Genomic DNA, 14,100 nt, shown 5'->3' with positions numbered 1-14,100 from the left:
GATATCGTATAGCCCCCATATAACGGTACCCCCACGGCATTCGGTATTTTGATGATTTTTCCCACATTTTTCAATGTAATTGTCTGAAATTCCACAAAAAGAGTCCCTTGTGGACATTTTACCCCGTCAAAAAGAATTGTCTATATAGGTCCACAATATCATATATCCCCCATATAACTGTACCCCCGATATTCAGTATTTTAATGGTATTAGCCACACTTTTCAATGGAATTGTCTTAAAATCCCCACAAGTAGTTCCTTGTGAGTACTTCACCCCCTGAGAGAGAATTGTCTATACAGGTTCACGATATCGTATAGCCACCATATATCGGTACCCCCCATATTCGGTATTTTTATGATTTTACCCACATTTTTCATCGGAATTGTCTGAAAATCCACACAAGGAGTTCCTTGTGGGTACTTTATACCTCGGCAGAGAATTATCTATATAGGTCCACGATATCGTATAGTCCTCATATAACGGTACCCCCGATATTCGGTATTTTGATGTTTTTAGCCATATTTTTCAACGGAATGGTCACAAGGGGTTCTTTGTACACAAGGGGTTCTTTGTGAGCACTTTACAGAGAATTCTCTATATAGGTTAACGATAACGTATAGCTCCCATATAACGATACCCCGCGATATTCGGTATTTTGAAAATCCACACAAGGAGTTCCTTGTGAGTACTTTACATGCAGACATAGATTTGTCTTTACAGGTCCACAATATCGTATATCCCTCCATATCGGCACCTTCCTATATTAGATATTTTAAAGATTTTAAAAGAATTTTTAATGGATTTAGTTTTTGTTTTGAAAATTTTCTAATTCGTTCTAAATGGTGGAGGGTATTCAAAGTTCGGCCCGGCCGAACTTACTGCTTTTTTACTTGTTTCATCTCACCCTGTAATTCAAAATTTTCAAAAAAAAAAAAAAATACACATATATCATAAAATGTGAGTAAAGTAATCGATATAGCCCAAATCTGATTCGTTGTAATATTTATATCACCTTAGGTCAGAAATGAAATGGACAATATTGGCCCACTCCTTCGGAACCTGCCCCATGAGGGTCAACCGTTCGAAAAATGGGAGTAAATATCTGTCGGCAAAAGCGACGGATACTTTTTTACTTGTTAACTTCAATTTTTGTTTTATCATGCATTTAATGTCGACCCACCTTGTGAAACATTTGAATACCCTTCTCATTTCATTGCAGGTTTGGAGCCACTGTATCTGGTGTCCTCATGCATATGCAACAATTCAAAAGAGACAACGAGACAAAAACAATAAAAGCAGACAAATCAAAGAATAACATGAACCCGAAAAATAAACCATGGATTTCGTTTGACATTCTTGTCGTTCGCACATTCAGTGGTCGTCGCTGTAACGTGGAACAACCGCAAAAGTAAATCAAACGTCAATTCGCGAAGAACGGCTCGAACTGTGGCTGTCGCTGTCTGCCAAAGTGAGAATCTGAAAAACAACCAATTCGGTATTTGAACATGACAAGGGCAAATATTTACTAAATTTCAGTAAATTTTTTGTTTTTGTATCGGGGATTTGTTTAAATTGTGAAATGTAAACAGAATTTCTAGAAAAATGTAATGTAAATGTGAATAATTAATTAAAAGTTCTTTTGATGTGAATTTTAAACAATGAAATTTGAAATACGAAAGCAGTAATGTTGAAAAATTCCTGTGTCTTTACCATATAATTATGACCTAGTAAAGGATTGTGAAAACTTTCCTTAATATCGGTTTCAAGGAAAAAAGTGAGCAACAATAATAATTGTTTTTTTTTTTTTTTTTTTTTTTGTTGGAGCTGTTGATTTAAATTAAAATTTCTTCAAATCAAAGATATTTTAATTAAATGGTCATTTGTGCAATCAAAATGCAAAGGTCGTTGCCATAAATACGTATATACGCATGGATGTATGTTTGAATGTGCAAATGTCGAAGTAAACACGCATATCTATTAATTATTTACTTTTTGTTGGTTTTTTGTACAAATACCTAAGTAGGTAGTGTGACAGAAAAATAGAATTAAAAAAAAAAAACAAAATACAAATTACAATATTCAATAAATAAAGAAAAGAGAAAAAGCCTAAAGTAAAGTCAAGAAAAGAAACGGCAAAGGAAAACGAATTAAAATGAAATAAGAAAAAATACCATCAACTCCAAATTAACATCTCACAATTGGGATATATATTGAGCTGCCCTTTTGGTGGTCACGTTTTCGTTTTTGCTCTGCCGAACCAGATTCATTCTTTTCTGGATCACCATCGTCGACAATGTTGCTGCTGTATTACACAAATACAATTCTCTTTTGGTTTGGTCTGCAAAATTCCAGCCTTTCCGAGGGTCTGGCGAAAAAGTTACACAAACATGACTTCGATTATTTGCCGCAAGAAGTTTGCATTGCCCAATGTTTGAATCGGATGAAATTAAATGAAACAACGTTAACACCTCTTTTGCCCATAGAGAGGGGAAATGTTACGAAACCGGTGAGTTCATAAAATGTAATCCATTTTCCGCTCGCCTCTCCGTCTGCCCATGATTAATTGTTGTGCTACAGGCCGCAATTATGATCCGACCCTCACGAAATTGATAATAGAGGTGGGTTTAGGGTGAGAATAGAACCCTCTTGTTTTTGGAGTTGATCGGTTGAAGTGGATCAAAGATAAAAAAAATCTAGATTTTGCAGCTGCTCTACAGGTTGCAACCATAGATCAATCGACGAGGAATTTAGCATGGGGCTAAAAGTTAGGGCTTGGCAGAAGCCTAACATTTTGTTTAGTTATCGGACAATATTTATCGGGTAAAATAGATCATAACTTTTATGTGAAAACAATACGAAAATTTCCACTAAACTGTGAATATTTTTTAACAATTCTCAACAGTTCGGATTGGCCTCTTGCCAAAAAGAATAAAATCGAAGAAACACGCGCAAAAATATGCCAAAAAAGTGAATATTTTTTATTGCATGCGATTTTTTCATAATTGACTTTTAATTAATTGAATTTTAAATTGTATATTTTCAAAAGCTTTCCTTCACCTTATATGTTGAGGGTATTATATTCAGGTCGCAATTATAGTCCGACTCGACGCAAAATTTTACATATGGATGAGAATCAAGAACAGGGCAGAGGTCTAGCATTTTGGAAATTGATTTTTATGTAAAATAAGTATAACAGAGAGGGGTAAATATAGAGAAAATAACGTGCAGGACTGTATAGCATTATTTAAAAAACAATCGACTAATATGGGTTTGGATCTAAGGACGTTTTCCAATATATTGTAGTGTTGTCGGCCGCGCACGACTATAGCCTTAACTTACTTGTTATACCCTCCACCATAGTATGGAGGGTATATTGAGTTTGTCATTCCGTTTGTAACACCTCGAAATATACATTTTAAACTCCACGAAGTATATATATTCTTGAACAGCATCGAATTCTATATCGTTTTAGCTATGACCGTCGGTCTGTCCGTCTGTGGAAATCTCTATAGCTTTCGAACGCAATGAAGTAGGTTGATAAAATTTTACTTGCTTTTACTTATGTCTGCAGAACTTTTGACATTGAAAATGGGTCATTTATAGCACACATATAACGGTAACTCACGATATTCGGTACTTTGATGACTTTAGCTACATTCTTTACCGGAAGTGTTTCAAATTTGGTATTTGAAGTTCATAATGGATACTACAGCCTATTACAGAAAATTGTATATGCAGGTCCACGTCTTCGACTAGCCCCCATATAATTGTTCTCCAAATATTCGGGATTGATTCAAATTTGGTATTTGAAGTTCGTAATGGTTACTACATCCTATGTCAGCCTAAGATTTTAACAGAATTTGTAACTGATTTTATTTTTTCGAAAATTTCCAAATTCGTTCCAAATGGTGGATGGTATTCAAAGATCGGCCTTCCGAACTTAGAGCTTTTTTACTTGTTGGATTTAAATTTGTATATATTTCATTGATCATGTCCTCATTTCAATCTTCAATCTTCTCGCGGGTATAGCCTATATAAGCTCAGCCAGGAAGCCCATCTGACAGTTAAGTTTGCTGTCTAAAAACATATGTAAAGTGGACCGAAGTATGTCACCTCGTCTAATACTGATAAAAATATTGGGATGTGCAAAATTTAAAGAAAATTAATGCAATTCTTTGGTTCCTCTTCTATTGAGCTTACAACCTCGTCACTCGTCAAAAAAACTTTTTTTTTTCATAGAAGTTATTTTTAAAATAATTTCTGGGGAGAATATCCCAGACAAAAAACAAGGGAACTGATGAGGATTGGTGTCTCTTTCCGAAACCTAGGTATTCCCTGCCTTGCCCCCTGGTAAACATTACCATCGTTCTCCACTAATAAACAAACGTTGTTTTTATAAAAACAACAATAAAGGGATTAAACCTGGCCATTTTGCAACAACAAAATACTGTGGTATCCCGAACAAACAAGCCAACACTGTTCCGAAAAATCGAACATTCAAAAGTTTAACCGAAATATCATTTAGATCTATTGAGATACATTGAGATACACCAAGTTTGATGGAAATTGATGACTTGTTAGGCAAAATGTTGACTCTTTATGGGGAAGGTACCAGTAGAGTGAAACGATACATTCCATCTTCACACTAGATCTTTTATTAGCGAAAATGTTGGAATGCATTAAGCTTAGAATGAATCGTTTTGGTTATTCAAAATCTTGACCCTTTGTGGGGGAGGTACCATAAAGAGTGAGTCGATATCAACCATATTCACAACAGATTTTGTGTCGATATGACCTAGCACTGACAATAATATTAGTATTTGCAAAGTATCCATAAAATTTGATGACCCTGTCTCTATCTCTGAGGTAAATTATTTTCCTTGAAAATTCTGACCTTTTTTGGGGTAGGTACCAGAAGCATTTTCGAACTCGATCTGAGTTTGTTAATAATATTCCGATGTACAAAGTTTCCCCAAATCGCATACTCCCTTCGAAAGTTATCGTGCGCACCATCCAGGCAGACAAACGGACACCCCAAGATCGAATCCAAATGTCCTGAAACGGATTTGGTCCAAAGAGATTTAGGGTCTATTTCGATTACGTCCGTTTTTGTCCATATCACTGAGTGTATAAAAATTGAGTCATCGACTGCCGTAAAATGTTAAAAGCCTATCGACCTAATTCATATAAAGGCCTGACGTTGTATAGGTTTTAAAGAACCATGGATCAGGTAGGACGAGACTGACTAAATGATACCCCAAATACAACATGTGAGATTTAATTTGAAACATATTTTGGTCTTTATAAGCACCATAGTAATATATTAGAGTGGGCAGAGATTCCCGATTTGCTGCCTGTGTTAACAACATATCCATCATGCAGATAGAGTGCATCGCACTATCACGTACACAATTATATGCTTCATTGAAATATCCCGGAGCTTAAATCTTGCAGTGTATCACATGTTACAAAATCGAACTGCTTGAAACAGATTCATGGGAGCTATAGCAATATCTAAACCGTTTTTTTCCAATTTTGACATAATTGCTTCTAGGCTGAATTTGGTCGTTTGTGCCTAAATTTATCCAATTGGGTCTGATATTACACATTTGGTGCACAATAAAATTGAAATTGGACGAAGATATATTTGGGAACTGTATTTTAATTTGGGCCGAATATCACCAAGTTCAATATGGCTCACCCTTGGGCCCAAAAAAATTGTTTGTTGACAGACGGACACGCATAAATCGACACAGAATGTGATTATATGGAGATCATCAGAAGGAAATATGGATCAATCTCGTTTATTTTTGCTTGTTACAAACAGATGTAGCACGGTAGGTAACAGGGGTTTATGAAGAACATGTCTAGTCTCTGTTGAAGGAGTTAAACTACCCACTGAGAACCCGAACTCTGAAGTTGCAGACATTTTAGTTGAAAGTTGGGAAAAAAAACCTTCAAAGTGGGGTATATGGGTGCTACATCCAAATTTAGACCAACATATACCATTTCCAATATCAAATATTTTAGGAGCAATGTTATTTCTTTTGCCAAATTTCAGAGTTCCATCTACGATTTTTTAGTGTTCCGTTTGCGGTAGAGTATCGTTATCGTAGTGGTCCGGTACAGTACATTATCTTTGTGTACTGTTTTTTTTCGAACTCTGCTAAGAATCCATATTTAAGTTGTGGCTTTTATATAAGGAGTATTACGAGATTTGTAGCCTTTTTCCTCATTCTGACTTTTGGTATTCCAATTATGAACAACTTTCGGGTTTTTCCATTGTTTACGATTTCGAAAGGAATAGTTACGTATGTATCGGTGCAGAAGAAGAAGTAGGTTTAAGATTATGTCATGATCAAAGATAGCTTGTTATGTGTTTATCAAAATCAAAAAGGAAGAAATGCAGGATTTTTTTGAATAAAAACAACAACGTTGTTGGATTAAAAAGATTTAAGAAAAACATGGTTTTTATACCCTCCACCAAAAAAGGTATGGAGGGTATATTAAGTTCGTCATTCCGTTTGTAACTCATCGAAATAATCATTTTAGACCCAACAAAGTATATATATTCTTGATCAGCGTAAAATTCGATTTAGCCCTGTCCGTCCATCTGTCAGTCTGTTGTAATCACGCTATAGTCTAAACGAATTAAGATAGGAAGCTAAAACTTTGCACATATCTCTCTTTTGTCTGCAGGCAGGTCAAGTTCGAAGATGGGCTATATCGGTCCACGATATCGTATATCCCCCATGTAACGGTACCCCCGATATTCGGTATTTTGACGATTTTACCCACATTTTTCAACGGAATTGTCTGAAATTCCACAAAAGGGGTCCCTTGTGGGCATTTTACCTCCTCAAAAAGAATTGTCTATATAGGTCCACGATATCGTATATCCCCCATATAACGGCACCTTCCTATATTAGATATTTTAAAGATTTTAAAAGAATTTTTATTTTTTTTTTTTTTTTTTTTTTCGTTCGGTCCCAACGCCACTCTTACCCGCCCCTGCCGACCGAGGGGGCCACCTCCCAATACGTAGGGAGCGCGTACACCCCATAGTCCGCACCATGGAGGGTTAGTATTGTAGGGAAACACCAGCTACAGTAAAACATCAGCCGGTTTTAGTAAAAGGATTAGTATTACAAATCACACACAACGAGCAAAAATACAAATCTGGCAGCTCCTAATACTATAATTATAAATTAAGTATTGATATTTTTATTGCATGCAAAGGTTCAGATAGTGATAAATTATTATAGAGGTTGTTATATATTTCACATAAAGATCTAAGGGGGTTGCTTAGTTCGTAGTTAGATCTCGCCAAGGAAAGATTTAGCGGTATATAATTACGAGTTATTCTAGACGGAACATTAAACTTTATTTCACTAATTAAAAATTGTGAATCAATTTGACCACGCAAAAGTCGTATTAAAAATATTGCTCTAAGCATTAAACGCCTTCTTTCTAACGATGGAAGGTCTATAAGTTTTAATCGATTTTCATAGGGGGGGAGTGCTTCAGACGGATGCCAGGGCAGACCTTTGAGAGCGAATATAATGAATTGTTTTTGAACTGCTTCTATTGAATTAGAGTAACATTTATAAAATGGACTCCACAACACGCAACCATACTCTAATGTAGGTCTAACTAGACTAGTAAACAAGCGTTTAGTTACGTAAGGGTCTTCAAACTCTTTAGACCAGCGCTTAATGAAACCTAGAAGAGACTTTGCTTTATTAACGCTAGATTCAATGTGTAAGTTAAAACGAAGTTTATTGTCCAAAATAACACCAAGATCAATAAATGAGTCTACATTCTCCAATTTGTATGAACCTACAAAGTAATCAGATTGAATATATCTAGATCTGAATAATGATAATTTTTTGCATTTTTTAAGATTTAGTGACATGCCATTCATACCACACCAATTTACAATGGAATGTAGATCATGTTGTAAATGTAATGAGCTATTGAGAGAATCGAGATTAATGAACAGCTTAACATCATCTGCAAACATTAGAATTTTGGAAAACCTTACAACTGACGGAAGATCATTGAGATAGAGAACGAATAGTAATGGTCCTAAATGGCTTCCCTGAGGAACACCAGAATGGACTAGAATATTTTTTGAGATGGCATTTGTGAAAGACACCTTTTGAGTACGGTTTTCAAGGTATGATGAGATCCAGTCTAACAATAATGTAGGGAAACCCATTAAATCAAGTTTGTGGAGTAATAAACTATGTACGACAGTGTCAAAAGCTTTACTAAAATCGGTATAAATTACATCAGTTTGAAATTTATTAGCAAAACCATTATGAACATAGCATGTTAATTCCATAAGATTAGTTAAAGTTGACCTACCTCTGATGAAACCGTGTTGACACGGTGAAAAAATTGGAGCCACAAAGTGTGTTAGCCTACGCGAAACCAAAAATTCAAAAAGTTTAGGTATTGCGCTAAGCTTAGCAATGCCTCTATAATTTTCAATATTGCAACGACTACCAGTTTTATGGAGAGGAATTATATAACTAGATCTCCAAAAATAAGGAAAGTAGCCTAAAGATAAAGAGTAGTTAAATAATTTCGTAAGTGGTATGTATAATTCAATTGCACATAATTTAAGAACGTTTGCCGGTACTCCGTCTGGACCTGGGGAGATCGAATTTTTTAAAGTTTTTAAACCATTTAAAACCTCTTCTTCCGTAAGCAAAATTTGGGGCAAAAAATTCAGTCTATTAATGTTAAAGCTGTAGTTGCTAGTGGATGTAAAAGTTGAATAGCTATTCTGAAAAAAATCTGCGAACATGTTTGCAATATCAGAATCATCGGTAGCCTCTGTGCTGCCGAATTTCATACAGCTAGGGAATTCATGGACTTTTCTTTTAGAATTTACGAAATTATAGAAGTTTTTTGGGTTGCGTTGAAAACTATTTCTAATTCTTTGTAGATATGCCGAATAACATTTTAAATTTTCAGTATTATACTTATTTCGAGCTTTGGAGTAATTGGAATAGTTTAAGGATGAGTTAAATTTTTTAAATTTCTTAAAAAGTTTACTTTTGTTATTACGTAAACGTCTTAAATATGGAGTAAACCATGGCGAGCCTCCATTTGGCGCGTAATTTGAACTAGGGACTGTTAGTTTAAAGGCTTCATTTAAGATATTATAAAAATCGGAAATACAATAATCAATATCACCTTCAAGACGCCATATTGTATTGGAAAGAGTAGTACGTAACAAATCAATGTTAATTTTGGAAAAGTTAAAGGATATTTTTTATTGAGTGGTTTGGATGTTATTTGAGTTTTAAGATCAAGAGTTATATTGAGGGTTGGGTGATAATTATCCTCCGGTTCGACAAACGGTGCACATCTACATAATGAAAGGTTAACGGTTGTGGAGAATACTAAATCTAAAATTCTATTCTTGACATTAAAAACATTATTTATTTGGAAAAGTCCTTGGTCAAATATAGCTTCCCAGAATTCGTCCATTCTACTAGCTGAGCCTGCAGACGATACAGGAATATAGTCTATGGAATCTTGTTTAGGGATCCACGATATACTTGGTAAGTTGAAATCACCAAGACAAATAAGATCAAAATTTGCTGACTTTAAACATGAAACATCCTTCAGAAGCTTTGAGTGCTTAATGTATATTTCAAAGTCTGAATTTGGAGGAATGTAGGAACAAGTTAAAGCAATAAATTTACCACGATATAATAGTTTGACACATATAAATTCTATATTAAGATCTTCAGTGACAACTATTTCAGACGTAATGGAATTATGTACAGCTATTAAAACTCCTCCACCGGTTCTATTTACTCTATCATTTCTATAAACTTCAAATTGGTCAGAAAAGATTTCTGTGTCGTAGATTTCAGGTTTAAGCCAAGTTTCAGTAAATATAAAGACTTTAAAATCAGAACCAAAAGATTTTAAAAAAGTTTGACGAAGTTTTGAGTTTAGACCTCTGACATTTTGGTATAACATTTGTAACGAATCAGATTCTATTAGTTTTTTGAAGCTTGCATAGCGTTAGAAGTACGGACAGGATTAAGTGCGTTACGCTTTTCTCTGTATACAAACTCTTTTACTAAAATGTCATCGGGCCAGAATGAACTATTAATAATAGTATCGAATATGTTTTTGGAAACAACAAGCTTAAACGATGAAATTTCACGAGCAGAGGAGGAATTAAACTTAAAAATTTTAAAATCACTTTCTTCAAGATTATGTATTTTAGATTTAACATAATCACTTATAATATTTATTGTAGTACTAGGATGCAATCTAGATATAAATACGCTTTTTCTAGGAGGAACTACAATTAGGCTACTAGAAGGAAGAGAAGCACATTGCAATGGTGGATGTGCTGTAGGATTTGACGTATAATCACTTACAAAAATAGGGGGGACGCTATGCAAATTATGTGGATTTTGCTGGACATTAGATGGAGCTTCAGAAGATAAGGTTTCGATCTGAGTACTCCGACTTTCACTTGTATTAGAAACAGCCGGTGATGACCTGCTGGATGGCGAAGATGCAAATTGCAACGGAGGCGCCAGATGGTTGTCTGAAGATAAATTTTCAGTATTATTTTGTAGCGGGGCAACAACTGGTGAATTTAGCGATATTAAGTTATTACCAGAAATAATAGCTGAAGATTTTTTTCTTTTGGGCGAACCATCAGGATACTCAAATTTATTATACATATTTTCAAAATAGTTTAAGCGAGAGTAAACAGATTCAAAATCTTTCTTCATGTTTGCAATTTCGACTTTAGACTCATTAAATAGACGGTAAAAATCAACCTCCAAGGACCTACAATTTATGCACGCCCAGCGAAGTCCATTTTTTCTATCAGTTATTACATCAAATTGTCTACCAGTAAAACCCGCACATTTAAAGTGACCATGATTTTCACATAGCCAACAAGTAATAAAGCGTTCATTTTCATTAGTAATTTTACAATTTTTGTATAAACAGGCCATTGTGCAAAACTTCAAAAAATTATTCTAATGCCTCAAAGTATGCTTTAGATTGTGAATATAAAATTTAGAATTTGGGATTGAAAAACAAAACAAGAACAAGGCACAAGGGAGAAAAAAAAAGCGAAACAGACGTAAACAGCAAAAGTAAAACAAAAATATGAGAAGGCGCAAAAACAGTCACAATTTGTTTTAATTATTTAGTAAAATACCGTATTTAAACACTGAACTTCACAATGCACGTATAATTTCGATTATATTAGTAAGAACTGATAGTATTTCACTGCACAAAAAGAACAATAAATAATAATATATCTAAAATTATTTTATCACTATTTTGACACAAATAAAACACAACTAAACACGACAAGAGTTGCCAGAATTTGAATTTGAATTTAATTTTTTTGAAAATTTTCTAATTCGTTCCAAATGGTGGAGGGTATTCAAAGTTCGGCCCGGCCGAACTTACTGCTTTTTTACTTGTTTATTTCTAAGCTCTGATGCAAATCTGCATAGAAGTATCAATTAACCAATAAAGAAAGTCTTAAAGTCGGGCGGGCCGACTTTATGATACCCTACACCACTTTGCTAATTTAGTAGAGCTCCGCATAACAATTAAAAGTTTTCATGGGAGAATTCAATCATACGCGCTATGATTATTATTATAATTTAAAGTTCAAAGAACTAAATAAGCCGAAGCATTTGTATCTTTTAAATTCGGAGTTGTATTGCCCATTTGGTGCACAATTAATCTGAAATCGGATAAAAATATATATGGGAGCTATATCCAAATCGGAACCGATCGCGATAAAATTTGGCAAAAATATTTCTGAGCTGTATTTGATATATTTCCCTGAATATCGTTGTTACGGAGTGCATACTGCGGCTGTGGGTAACAAATATGACAAATCGGATGAACAGTATATATGGGGACTATAGCTATATCTGAACCGATCTTCACTAAATTTGACATACTAGCTTCTAGACTCAATTCGGTCGTAAGTGCCAAATTTCATCCAATTTGGGCAAATATTACACGTTTGGTGCACAATATAATGTAAATCGGACGAAGTTATATGTGGGAGCTATATCCAAATCTGAACCGATCTCGATAAAATTTAGCAAATGTATTTCTGAGCTGTATTTGATAAATTTCACCAAATATTGTTGTTACAGGGTGCATATTACGGCTGCGGAGGACAAAAATAACAAATCGGATGAACAATATATATGGGAGCTATAACTATATCTTAACCGATTTCGATGAAATTTGGCATACTTATTTTGAGGTCCAATCTGATCGTACATGCGAAATTCCATACTATTCGGACTGATATTACACGTTTGGTGCACAATAAAAGGCAAATCGGACGAAGATATATATTGGAGCTATATCTAAATGTTGACCCATTATCTCCAATTTCAATAGGGTTCGTCCTTGGGCCAAACAAATGATTTGTGCAAAATTCCATACTATTCAGACTGATATTACACGTTTGGTGCACAATAAAAGGCAAGTCGGACGAAGATATATATGGGAGCTATATCTAAATTTTGACCGATTATCTCCAATTTCAATAGGGTTCGTCCTTGGGCCGAACAAATGATCTGTGCAAAATTTCATCTGGATCGGGCAATAAATGCGACCTGTACTTTGTTTACAAAAATACATGGACAGACGGACGGACGGACGGACAGACGGACGGACGGACATGCATAAATCGACTCAGAATGTGATTCTATGCAGATCATCAAAAGGAACTATGGGTCTATCTCGTTTCCTTTTGCCTGTTACAAACAAATGCACAAAGACATAATACCCTGACCACCTTGTGGTGTAGGGTATAAAAAGGCAGCTAATTTTTTTATACCCTCCACTATTCGGAAGGAACTAGAAATTTTTCAAAAAACATTACGTCGAAAAATACCGCTCAAATAGAAAACTTTATATGGGGGTACCGTTGTATGGGGGCTATACTAAAACGAAGACTTGCATAGACAATTTTCCGTCATTGGTTTAAGTACCCATTACGAACTTCAAATACGGAATTTGATACAATGTTGGTGAATAATGAAGCTGAAAATACCAAATTTCTAAAAACTAGACCTATGTAGACAAATATTTTTCAGGTGGTAAAGTAGTCACGAAGAACTCCTTGTGTAGAATTTCAGACAATTCCATTGAAAAATATGGTTAAAATCATCGAAATGACGAATGTAGAAGGTTCCGTTATATGGGGGCTATACGATATCGTGGACTGATGTAGCTCATCTTCGAACTTGATCTGCCTGCAGACAAAAGACAGACCGGTGCAAAATTTTAGCTTCCTATCTATCTAGAGCTAAATCGTCTTAGAATTTTACACTGGTCAAAAATATATATACTCGGGTCTACAATTATTATTTCGATGAGTTACAAACGGAACGACGAACTTAATATACCCTCCATACTATGTTTGGTGGAGGGTATAAAAAAGTGGGGCGGTGTCAACCTATACCACTGTGCTTATTTATCAGAGCTGCCAGTAACAAATATACATTTAAATCATATTAACTATGGCCTTATTAACCGTGTATTACGGTATAGAAATATCTGAATCAATTTATTTTAGCTTGACAGACAAATATGATCCGATTACCACTAACCAATAGGGCTCGTCTTTGGGCCAAACAGATGAACTGTACAATAAATGCGGAGTGTGATTTTATGCAAATCAGCAAAAGGAACTATTGGTCTATCCCGTTACCCTTGCATATTACAAACATACGTCCAAAGATTTTAGGCTCTGTACAATAGTATGGTATACTGTGATGATCATATATTTAACAGCATATTTAGGTTGTACGCACAACCTATGAATATTGCGATTACCTAAAAAGAAGAAACAAGATGCTCAAGATTGGATCATTGGGGAATTAGGTAATATTATAGACCTCTAATAATGAGAGTAGGTACTTTTGGTTTGGCAAGCGCCACCACAAGCGAATACTAGTGCTACGCAGTTCAAAAGGTTGTTTGCTCTTAGGGTGCTACCGTGGAATTGAAAATGGGTTATATAGGTTCACGTTTAGGTACAGCCCCCCATATAACTGTAC

At 35.0% G+C, this 14,100-nt stretch overlaps 1 protein-coding gene across 2 annotated transcripts in view; it reads left to right on the top strand.

Annotated features, from left to right (window-relative positions):
* The first annotated feature begins 1,318 nt into the window (after nt 1-1,318).
* LOC131800519 (tyrosine-protein kinase receptor torso-like) overlaps nt 1,319-14,100 on the top strand; it is a 181,979-nt gene continuing 169,197 nt past the window's right edge. Inside the window, exons 1-2 of one of the 2 annotated variants that reach the window (XM_059120452.1) lie at nt 1,319-1,469; nt 2,022-2,507. In XM_059120452.1, the coding sequence (XP_058976435.1) occupies nt 2,295-2,507 (213 nt within the window). In that variant the 5' untranslated portion in view covers nt 1,319-1,469; nt 2,022-2,294. Of the gene's footprint in view, nt 1,776-2,021; nt 2,508-14,100 lie in introns of both variants that reach the window. The other variant, XM_059120451.1, reaches the window with a different exon arrangement.

This window comes from Musca domestica, unplaced genomic scaffold (genome assembly GCF_030504385.1).
Source record: "Musca domestica strain aabys unplaced genomic scaffold, Musca_domestica.polishedcontigs.V.1.1 17, whole genome shotgun sequence".
NCBI classification, from domain to species: Eukaryota; Metazoa; Arthropoda; class Insecta; order Diptera; family Muscidae; genus Musca; species Musca domestica.
The sequence above is the reverse complement of the archived record's forward strand: the minus strand, read 5'-3'. Positions and strand labels throughout refer to the sequence as shown.